Source organism: Alligator sinensis, unplaced genomic scaffold (genome assembly GCF_000455745.1).
Source record: "Alligator sinensis unplaced genomic scaffold, ASM45574v1 scaffold1559_1, whole genome shotgun sequence".
Lineage (NCBI taxonomy): Eukaryota > Metazoa > Chordata > Crocodylia > Alligatoridae > Alligator > Alligator sinensis.
In genome coordinates this window covers 75210-86839 of record NW_005843021.1, presented here as the reverse complement: position 1 = coordinate 86839, position 11630 = coordinate 75210, and the positions used below count along the sequence as shown (strand labels likewise).

Below are 11630 nucleotides of genomic sequence, written 5' to 3'. Positions count from 1 at the left end.
ATAGTCGATGCACTGGCATGCCTTTAAAATAGTGGTATCTTACACTAGACCTCAGTCCTGCAGACATACACGTACTTAACAGGTATCTGTGTAGTCATGTTACCTCAGTGGGACTATTCATACTTGAAGTTAAGTATGTTCTGTCATATTTTCTATCATCAAGGGAAAATGGGGTTTGAATCCTGCTGACACTCAGGTCACTGATAAAACTTCCAGAGACTTCAGTAACACCTGAGCATGGCCAGAGTGAGAAATTAGAGGAGTAGATCGAGAGCTAGAAGAGTAGATTTTCCATTAACAGCTCTTCTTTTCAGTTCCGTTTGTAATTTTATGGTAATGTTTCTTAGAAAACACTCTGAAATGAAACATAAACTTAACCCCTATAGTTTTACAGCCTTGGATACGTGAAAATCAAAAGGTGCCTATGAAAATGCTTCTGAAATTAACCCTTCAAGGGTTACTGCTGCTCTCCATAAGTAGAGGAGGAGAAGGGTGTAGGGTATGAACAGACTTGTTCATCCTTTCCCATTTGCAAGTTTGGAATAATGGTGCTATGAGGCTAGTGTACATGTTCAAGCCATTTTTTTTTTAATTAGAGCCTTTTTAGAATATATGGACGCTATATTTTTTAATTGCTATTTGTTCCCCTACAAATCTGCAGGTAGATTTGGACATATTAAGCCCCGTGGAATGTTATATGGCTGCATCTGTGGGAGAAACCTTAACAGTCTTACTGAGCTGGGTAGCGGCCCTTTGAAACACACTGTGATGATCTTTGAGCGCTGCCTCCTAGACTGGAGTCATAGTTGTGATCGCACAGAACAGGCTAGTCATTACTGCTAATTAACCTACTTCCAGTTTGGGAGCTGGCTTGCCTGAAGCCGTGCAGTGTTTGGTGCCAGTATGGTAGCTTGTGGTTTATGTGTAGTTTTAGTTTCAGCTCTTTAACATTGTTAATAGTCAAAAGGGTAACGTCCCCTGGATCAAATCATGTTTATTTGAGGTGTTTTTCTTTAAAAACTCCCGTCTCCTTTTTTTTCCTTTCACTTCTAATAAAAACACCCAACCTGTAGCTCTTTCAGTTCACAACCTGCTTGCATGGCTAAAACCTGTAAGACCTGTCTTCAGAGCTGATTTGGCTGTGTTAGCTGGAGAACTTGAAGGGTGGATCATAGGGATAAATGTAAAGGTGTTTTTTTTTTATTTTTCAAGTATAGAAATCTAAGTCTGTCTGATAACTAGTTATGAGCATGGTCCTGTTTTAAACTGCAGGCATTTGGTGGTGGAACATGTGACAGCCCAGAAAAAGAAACACTAGGCGTTATGCCAGGAGGTGTGGCATTCATCCTTCAAACACGTGCAATGCAAACCTGATAGCTCTGTTTCTAAGACAACATTTTTGTTCCACTCGGACAGATGGGTGGCAAAATTTAAACCTGATGCTGGGCTACTCTGAGGGGTAGCTCAGCAGCAGTGAGAGCAGTCCGTGGATGCTGTAAATCACAGCAGTCGTGGATGTCTGTGAGCTACCGTGCTGCTGGTGGCCTGGCAGATCCATCTCATTGTCCCTTGCAATGAACCTGTGTGTTGTGGGAGTGGGGAATACTATTTCTCAGCACATTTTGCTCTTTAGTATCAATTTATCAGACTTCATGTTCATTTCCATTAAATCATTCTGCTAGAGTAATGAAGAGTTAATCCCCCTTCCATTAAGGCAGTGGCAAACCTCTGTTGAATTCATTGGTCCAGGATCAGTCTGTACTGCGGAGATTTCTGAGACCTATATAACAAAAGTTTTATATTTCTACCACAGCACCAGCAGTGCCCAATTTAAAAAGTGCCCAGCAGAATTAGGACATGCTGTAGGGTGGTCTTAAGTTCAGTTGAAGGTACAGCAACATGTTTGGAAGCAAAACAGAACAGAAAGCCAGACTTAGCAAATACAAACTCTGAGGTCATAAAGAGCACAGAAACATGTAGTTTTATATGCATTGTGTAATTAACTCATGGAACTCCTTACCATAGGAGGTTGTAGAGGCAGATAGTATAGCCAGATCCAAAAAGAGGACTGGACAAATTCATAGATGATAGATCTATTAACAGGACAGTCAGATATGTATTCTTTGGCATCTGTAAACCAATGTTTGTAGATGGCAAGGACAGTAATGAAAAGGGGCTAGATCACTCTAGATATACCTAGTTCAGTGTTCTCCCTCTAAAATAGTGCTGTCAAACTCATGTGGCCTCATGGGCTGGATCAGTGGTGTGGGGCCAGTCCATGGGACAAATCAGGCCTGCAGCCTGGCCCTGCATGCCCGATCTAGCAGGGGTCCCAGAGTGACCAGAGGAGATGCTGCCTGCATAGGACCTGGAACTGCTGGGGTGGGCACTGAGTGCAGCATGGTCCCAGACCTGCTGCTCTGGCCACTCTGGGACCATGCCACACATGATGCTTGCTTCTGCACACTGGGCCCAGCACATGTCCCATGTTCCCTGGAGCAGCCAGCCTGGGACCATCCCCTATACAGCACTGGATGAAGTACCTGCTCTATCCACTCGGGGACACACTGGAGCAGGTGCCACATGTAATGCACAGGGCCATCCAGCAAACCTCACACATGCTGCCTGTGGATCTGTTTGAGACTCCTGGGCAGCATCGGGGTCTGGATGATAGGGCTCTACACACCATATCTTTGCCACCCTAACTCTAAAGCATCTATTCTGGCCACTGTCAAAGATGGGCTACTGTGGTAGATGAATCATTGGTCTGCCCCAATGTGGCATTTCTTGTGTGTAGCCAAACATTAGCACAAACAAATTCTATTCAATAGCTATGAGGAACTATTGAAGCAGTTCAGTGATCCTGGGCTTAGAGCCCCCCATGTCCCCTAGAGCAGCCTGTACAGAGGGAAGTTGCCCTGGAACGCAAGGGGTTTGCCCAGCCCAGTCCCTGAGCCCCAGTTGAGGGCTTCCCAGGAACAGCATGGGGATTGCTGGGGCCTGGGCACAGGCGCAAGGAGCAGGACAGCAAGGGCTGGCACTACTCAGAGCCACAAGGTAGCAGGTGGGACAGCTGCAACTGGACTCATGTCCTGGTGCTGGGACAGAGCTGCTACCAGGATGGAGTAAGTGGGGGCAGGCGGGGACTGTGGGTTAAGACTGAGGGGCACTGGCAGGGTTTGTGGGTTGGGGGTGAGGGGCAAGGGCAGGGGCAAGGCAGTGACATATCAGTGCTGCTCAGTGCCCCACATACTGGTGAGCAAAGGGGGCAGGGGCAGCTCTGATTTTTCTGTGATAAAACCAAAGGAAACGCCAAAGTGTATAGATATTTAGAATTCATTTTATTATGATGATAGAGGCACTGGTAAGCTTCCAAATTGCTTTAAAATTGTAAATATGTCAATAAAACTTTGCCCAACTGATCTTTCTCTATATAGCGGCATTTCATTTTAATTGTGGAAGAGTGCAGATTTTGAGTATGTTAATGAGAGAATTTGGGTTTTTTAAATCAGAGAATTGGCAATTTTAAAACAGGGAACACCAGGATCTCTACTGGTATGGCAAGTGGTGGGATCTGGGCAGAGGAGCCTGCCCAGGGCCAGAACCTGGGACCCAGTTGGAGGGACGATAAAATGGCTGACCTTCTGGCCATTTGGGGTCAGGAGGACGTGCTTTGACAGTTCAAAATGGACCATCGCACGGAGCACATTTTCTGGGCGAAGGCTGCCCAGATGGCAGAGCAGGGACACCAAAAGACATGACAGCAGTGCCGTCCAATGGCCCATGGGCAGTTGGCCCAGAGATGCAGGTGGCTCTGCTGCAATGCCCAAACCACAACCCAGGCGGCCACGTGGTCCCCGTCTGGGTCTGGCAGGCATGCAGCTTTGGGGCCACAGGTCCAAGGGGGCGGATGCTATGGCAGGTGGCAGCAGGTTACAGCCAGGCAGCAGCCCACAATGCCAGACTGTTGCAGTGGGTAGAGGGTGCAGGGGCCACTCTAGGTTAGCGCTGCTTCAGCAGTCCAGCTGGCACAAGGGGCTAGTGTCTCCAGATACCAACTGGCTGGCCCTCGGAAGCTCCTAGTAGCCCTAAGCTGCTTGCAATGGCAGGTTTTTATACTGCTGGGGTAGCACAGGTGCTGGCCCCAGGTTCTAGCTCCTTGTAACTGAAGATTCAGGAGGAGCTGGGCAGTTTGCCCCAAGTGGCACAATTTACCCCACACCAAAGTGCATGTTCAGGCACATATGTTGAGGCACAAATCTCCGGCCCAAATTTGTGCTGCTGCTACTTGAGCTCACGTGCCTGTGGTTGTGGACGCACCCTCTAAGTCAAAGGTATTAAGTGCACTGGGTTGGCCTACAAGCTAATCTAGTTTTATGGAATGGATTTTGATGTTCTGGGCTACTTAAAGTAAAAAGACATTTTACTAAAGGTTCATACTAAAAAGTAGCATTGCAGCAAATTCCCTGCCTCCATGTAATGATTGTCTTTTTTTTAGTTGCAGACATTTAATACTGCTGCACCCTGCAAAGATGTCCAAGACTTGACTAATGGTGTTGCCATGGCACAAGTGCTTCATCAAATGTAAGTTGATGGTCTAGTTCAGTGTGTATCAGATTATGCAAAGTGCTTATTTAGGTTTCACAGTCTTCTTCGCCGAGACCAAGATATTTGAAATGAAGTAGGTCTTCCTTAAAACAACAACAAACCCCTTCCCCCCAAAAAACCTCCATCCAATTGTAGGTATTTCAAAACATATGATAGGGACCCCTTCTTACTTTGGGCTGTTGTTGAACAGGTGTCAATAAATCTGATGAAATGGAACTTCAGAATAATTCGCCTTCGCTTGCTCTCCTCCCCTTTCCAGGATATTGTAACACACAAAACTAAATACAGTTTAGTTATATAGTGTATTTTTTTCAAAAATGGCTAGCAAAGGTAAATTGAATTACGAAGTCATAGTCATGCAGGTATATACTTTCTAGCTTGCAGGTATCCTTTTGTTCTTGTTTATGCTGAAAAAATACAAACATTAAAATCACTTCTGTTTCTTCATGGCTTACTTTTGTTAGATCACAAAGAAGCATAAAGTAGCACTACATTCACAATACCAGCGTTCATCTAGTCAAATAAAGGGCAAGATTGGGCAGTTTGAATTTGACTGTGTTTCTGTAGCTATCAGGACTTCTGGCTTTGTACCATTTTTCTTTGGAGTGGGAATTCATGCCTCTATGTAGTATTCCCATTAGAATTACCCAGCTTCTTGACCATTTTGCTTGCAGCAGTTGGGAGCTTTTACAGGTCAGGTGTTAAAAGTTCACATCAGGAAGTGCCAGTTTATTTTCTAATTTAAAAAAAGGTGTGTGTGTGTGGGGCGGGGGAGGGGGGATATTCAAAATAACTTGAGCTCCTGCTAAGGTTACAGCAGTGAAATAAGACTGCAGTGACAGTCAGGAGTCATGTATGGTATGTCTGCTCTTTAATCTTGCGGTCAATTTAAATAGTGCTGTTATAACCTAGTATTTCAATGAGATAATGCTGCAGCTGAGCTTTTGGGGCCTTTCTTCTGGCTCAGATACTAAAAGAAAGATTTAGTAGGGGGCATCTTCTGTTTAAACACACAGGCTGCGTCCACACATGTGTGGATGTTTGGTTCGCCAGGGACAAGTAGTGGCAGCACACTTTGTGCCGTGACTAGTTGTCTCCGGGGAATGCCTGTGTTACTCTGGTGTTAAAAAGCACTTGCATATAAAAACTAAGCACAGGGAAGTATTCAGATATCTGTCTTCAGTTCACTAAGTATGTTCTTGAACCTCAAAATTCCTTTTTCCTAAAGAGTAGAATGAGTTTGCTTGGATTTAGTGTTTTATTCAATAGAATTTATTAAGCAGGATAAGAAATTCCCTATAGCACAAGTGACAATGTAGTGTCCAGGAACGTACATATCTTTGGGATACAATAGCAGACTTTCTAGTGGAAAAGAATATTGGATGTTTGATGTTTTATTCAACTTCTGCATTTACCAAATATTAAATTGGCATGTATTTCGTTTTCATTTTAGAGATGTTGCCTGGTTTGACCAATCATGGCTAAGCCGTATTAAAGAAGATGTTGGTGATAACTGGAGAATTAAGGTATCAGAAATTAAAATTGGCAAAAGTTAATTTGCTGTTGTTTGGGATGTAATTCCTCAGTATATCTGATATTATAGGCACAGCAACATAGCATTGGGCAGGTTGAACAAAATCCATCACACTGAAACAAATTTAAATATATTTGAACTGTGCTACCAAGATTTACTGCTACCTGTGTATTTCCTCCCTTACTTTAACTATGCATAGCTTTAAGATAAAACTGCTGTGTAGACTTTAAGTGAAGAGTAAGATATTTTTGTACTATCCTTTCATGAAGTTTGGGAAAAGTTGGCGGTTAATAGTATAACCTTTATTATCATTTATATGACAGGCCAGTAATCTGAAGAAGGTTCTACAAGGAATTATGGACTACTATCATGAGGTAGGGGAAAAACAGCAGTTCTTATTCAAATATAAAGATCGTTTTGTTTTTTTTCCACCAAACTCTAATGTGAACTCTAGAATAATGCTAGTTTTTCTTCTGTTATAAATGTCTTATTGAGAAATGCATGATCTAGGCTGGTACAAGAAAATCCCGCTTACTCTGGAAGTACTCAGAGTACGAGTAAAACCTGGGTGGAGTAATGGGGCTTTCTCAAGCATGCTGCATCTTGATCAAATAAGTGAAACTTGGTTTGCAGTCAACACCCTGTGGACTTATTCTGTCTAGTCTATTTTGATTTTAGCAGCAGACATGCTCAGCCAGCTGTAAGTAAATGTCTCCACAGCCTGATTTTTCCTTGTGGCACTGATAACGCAGGAACAGGCTTATTGCTCATGAAGGGGGTAAGGAGTGGGTTTTTGATCCTGCAGTTTTATAAAAGCATGCATTATGGAAAAAGTTCCTGTTTTATCTGGCTTTAGAAGTTAACTAGTGCTGAATGTTTGCAGTACTTGGATGGGAGATCTCTGGGGGAGCAGTCAGAGGTATATGGTGCTGCTGTTCTTAGGGTTAGATTGGAAAGGGCGCTTGGGCACTGCAACTCTAAGCATGGCTTCCTGAACCCTTGGAAGAAAATTTCGAATTCTGTTAGGGGCCTAGATCCCCTGTACAACATCTGCAGGAGTTAGGTGTCTCAGAACAGCCTAGAGGCTAAATGGGCATAAAGATGTCCACAGAAAATACTGAGGATAGGGCCACCTCTGTAAATCCTGTGCGTCTCTGGAGCTTAGGTATCTTACTCAGGGCAGTAGAGAAGTGCCTTTCTCTATTTCAGAGTCATACCTGGAGCCTTCTCTTCAAAGGTAACCTTTTACATCTTTTTTGTTTATACAACATTTCCTGGTGCAGAGACAATAAACCAGGTCTCCTTTTTCTCCCCTCCCCCTATGAATGTCACAACCACTGAGCTACAGAGTCATGTTCGCTCTTGTGTGCTCGTGCTTGCTCACCTGCTAGCACCCTCTCTCTCTCAGTCAGTCAACCTTGAATTATTTGTCACCTAATGTCCCAGGAGCAGAGAAGCATGCACTCACCTCACAGCATCCTGTAGCCTGGAAGTCTGGGGACCCTTCAGAGAGGTGGCGGGCTTGCAGGCTGATTTTTGAATGCTTAGGGAGCATTTTAAGATAAAAAAATGAGGTTCCTTAAGGGCTAAATGGCAACTAAGTTTGGACTTGGGCTCCTAAATTCTGCTCTAGTCTGTTCCTTATTTCTAGCAACAGAAATGTCCATTCCTTCATTAAGACCACAGGCTGTCAGACATTTAAAAAAGCCCCCAAAACATACTTTACCAGAAGAAGCAGCACATTAGTTTGACCTGGCTCTGCACCATCTGTATAGGTTGGGTGCTTCAACAGCTTTTTTGGCACTTTTAGCTAAAGCTGATTCAATCAGCTATCAGATAAAAGTGCCAAAAAAGCCCCACTAAGGAACCCAGTCTATACAGATGTTGGGCAAGCTGGGTCCATCTAAGGCGCTGCCTTTTCTGGGCATGCGTTGAGCTCGGTGCAGGAGTGTGTGGAGTTTAAATCAAAGCACTGTTTTCTGTTGTTGTTTTTTTAACGTCTGTAAGCAGCCACAGATCTTAGCTAAGAAAAAGGTTTTATGTTATTGCTTAACAGTTTTATGATCATGTGATACAAAGGGGCAAAGGCTGGGGTAATTGTAGAAAATCTCAGCTTCCTGCAATTAATGCACCATTCATGTAGTGTGTATGCTGTTGCATATGCTTGTGGTATCTATGTATAATATTGGCTTTTTATATTATAGTACAGTGGGTCTTTAAAAATGACTGTGTACTTACCTCAGTTTACTGTAAGTGGATATAGTCAGCGTTTAGCTTTTTACTCTTGGTTATGTTGAGTCTGCCCACACTGGAAATGGCAAGGAAATTAGTCAATTAATTAAACAGCTGCTTGCAAGTTGTCAGCAGCTACTTAAACTGCTGTCAGTACTGTGTGGAACGGCTGGTTTTATGTCCACAAATTTGAAATTGGCAACTGCGTGTCTGGTTCACCAATTATTCTGCAGTTTGAACAGAGTGCAGTATACAATTCCATTACATAACCTGGAGTGATACCAAAAGATACCGTGCACTTAACCAACTCCAGTCTCTGTTGGAGATCTTCCTTTTAAAGCTACACAAATGGCCTCTGGTGTTATTAGCTACTGGGACCACTCACCACAGGGTTACTTTCTACCTTCCTTCCTTTGCCGTAGTTAAAATAACCACGAGCATCTGTGCCTCAATTAAGGCAGCAGATGAGGACTTCATTTGATTAGAGCTGGGGCTGTCTGGGACTGAGAGGGAGCAGGCAGGTGGGATGGAAATGGGATTATATGAAGTGAGCGAGGTACAGCCCAAGTGACATTTAGAAGGCCATGTATGGAGTCCCTAATGGTGAGTAAAGCTAAAATCACTACTCTAGCCATTTTGATTTTCTAGTCCTTTACATGCTTTCCACTGTCTTCATAGTCTCATTACCCTAATTTATAATTGCTGTCTCAATAGTCTACCATCAATCAAAAGGCCAGGTGGTAGAATAATTGTATTTTTCTTGTTCAGAACTGACTTGAAGCGACCAAGGTCTTTGCCCTCATCAGTTCTAAGATTATCAGTTTTGGTTTTTTTCCTGTTTTGAGGTTTTGTCCCGAGCATTTCCCAAAAACCTTTTTACTCAATGGTTCACCGTTTCCTTAGATGTTAAATATTAATGTTGTATAAAATCAAGAATCCAGATTTAACCTTATCTTTTTTTTTTTATTTCTGCAGTTCTTGGGTCAGCAGATCTCCGAAGAACTTGTTCCTGATTTAAATCAGATATCTGAACATTCAAATCTTACAGAGTTGGGGAGGTTGCTTCAACTTATTTTAGGTTGTGCAGTCAACTGTGAAAAGAAACAAGGTACCTACTGTTTTCAAAGATATATTTAGAAACGAGCATTGTCTTTAGGAATATCTTACTATAAGAAATGGTGACTAGTAAGGTAAATACAGCATAAACTGGAATAGATGCACATTAAAAGTAGTTCCTGCCCTGAGTTAAACTACAAGTTTAAGCACCCTTCTGCTGATGTGTTATAGCGTGTTCATGTGTATGCTCCCTAACTAGAATTCATAAAAACAAAAAATCTCTCTCTGTACAGTTCAGATGGCTCAAATGGCTTCAATTTTTGGTGGAGTGCAGAGGGGCCTTTAAATTGATTTATTTTACTATTAAAATTGAAAATTGCTTACAAAATTTGTGTCTTGGCTTAAGGATACAATTTAAATTAAAACTAATTTTTTGAAATTCTCTCCAGCTTACCTGTGGAGGGTTGACAAAAATGCTTTTTGTGCAATAAATAATGCCTTTACAAGCACTTAGAATGGCACAAGAAAATCCTGAGTGTTGAGTAGACATTCTTGATAGGATAGGTACTGAACCTCCTCCGGACATAGACCTAATAAACACATAAGATGTTCTCATGTAATTCATACGTTTTGAATCAGTGAGTATTTTGGACACAAGGCAGCATAGACCTGCATTGGGAATTAATATTAGCAATGCCAGTTCATCTACCATACTTCATGCACCACCCCAGTTGCAAGTTTTTCATAGCAGACATTCTAGAAATATAAAATAAGCCAAGCAGTGTTTAAGGCTACAGGTTAGAAAAACTTAAAAAAATGGAAGTACTTTAAAGACATTTCACTCCATTGTGCACACTGTAAAGTTGGGAACATTTATAGTAAGCAAAATATTAAATTGTTCTAATTGACTATGTGTTATACAATTTTTAATATGCACAATGCAGTGAAAATGCCTAAAGCAGCTTTCTGGCTCTTGAGTTTAAACGCAACCCTTCTGTCTTGAATAATAGTTTAACTATGTGGCGGTGGCAGTGGAATGTTATAAATTTCAGTTATAGCTTTCAGGCCTTCTGTTGTGTGCAACATAAGCTGTCTGTGCATGAGTGGCAATATGTTGATACCTGTACTTTTGCTGCCTTCATGGAAAGGGTTGCATCGTAAAGTTTATTTACAATTTATAGATCTGGTCATTGTTTTCAATTTTGTTTTAATTTAATACTCTGAAGCCTTTTTAGGGTGTTCTTGGATTTGTTACTTCAAAGAACCAAATTCTTTCTGATATAGACATAAAAGCTGCCTTTTAAAGATACGTGAACTATGTGCGTGGTAAAATTTGTCTCGAGGCATCAATTTTTTTCAAACTTCAGTGTGGTCCTGTCCATTGGGCTTAATTTTATAAACATGAATGTAAAGTAAACATGTCCTCATTGGACTGTAATTAAAAAGGGTAACAACTTTCCTGCAATGCTAAACCATAGGAAATACATTCTTTGTTCTTGTCTCAGATATGGAAAGGGCAGATGGTAACTCATTTAGGATAAATGTCACTATAAATTACTGTAAATATCTTTTCATTGTTACAGAACACATACAAAACATAATGACCCTAGAAGAATCTGTCCAGCATGTTGTTATGGCTGCTATTCAAGAGGTGAGTGGTAATTCACGTAGCCTAAAACAGGAAAGCTTGAATATAACTATTTAGGACAAGAACCTTGTGTCCTGCCATTCTTCCATCTTTACTGCTTTCCTCTGTTCAAGTTGTAAAAATAAATTGGAAAGATGCTTGAAACATTCACTTGGGCATTCCTCTTATGACTCTGTGCTATCTGTTCCCCTGGACCAAAGCATAGTCTGTTAAGGAATCTTTACTTGTTTGTGCATAGGTCCTTAGAGGGTTCTTAAAACCAGATGGAAGTCAGGGAGCTTGAATGCTGCCCTGACTTGTCTGCCGGATCAGGACTGAGGAGAGATGCACTGAGTTTTCTTTTCATTTGGTTGCACTTTTAGCCCCGGTACTTTAATAGTTTTATAAAACATGAAGCTGTTTCAGCATGCCTCTTGCACTGAAAATAAATTCAGTAATATAAGACAGGACACCTCTAGAGTCACTAATAAGAAACCAGCAGTTCTTCAAAGTCTTTTATGTGTGGATATGATCAGGAGAGTTACATCTTGTTTTGTAACATATTTTGGATAA

At 41.8% G+C, this 11630-nt stretch overlaps 1 protein-coding gene across 2 annotated transcripts in view; it reads left to right on the top strand.

The window, feature by feature from the left end:
* Window positions 1–686: 686 nt before the first annotated feature.
* The window catches only part of HOOK1 (hook microtubule tethering protein 1), a 37397-nt gene continuing 26453 nt past the window's right edge, over window positions 687–11630 (top strand). For both annotated transcript variants that reach the window (XM_025193144.1, XM_025193143.1), the window contains exons 1-6: window positions 687–825; window positions 4499–4584; window positions 6062–6134; window positions 6466–6516; window positions 9350–9482; window positions 11014–11081. In XM_025193144.1, the coding sequence (XP_025048929.1) occupies window positions 691–825; window positions 4499–4584; window positions 6062–6134; window positions 6466–6516; window positions 9350–9482; window positions 11014–11081 (546 nt within the window). In that variant the 5' untranslated portion in view covers window positions 687–690. The remainder of the gene's footprint in view (window positions 826–4498; window positions 4585–6061; window positions 6135–6465; window positions 6517–9349; window positions 9483–11013; window positions 11082–11630) is intronic.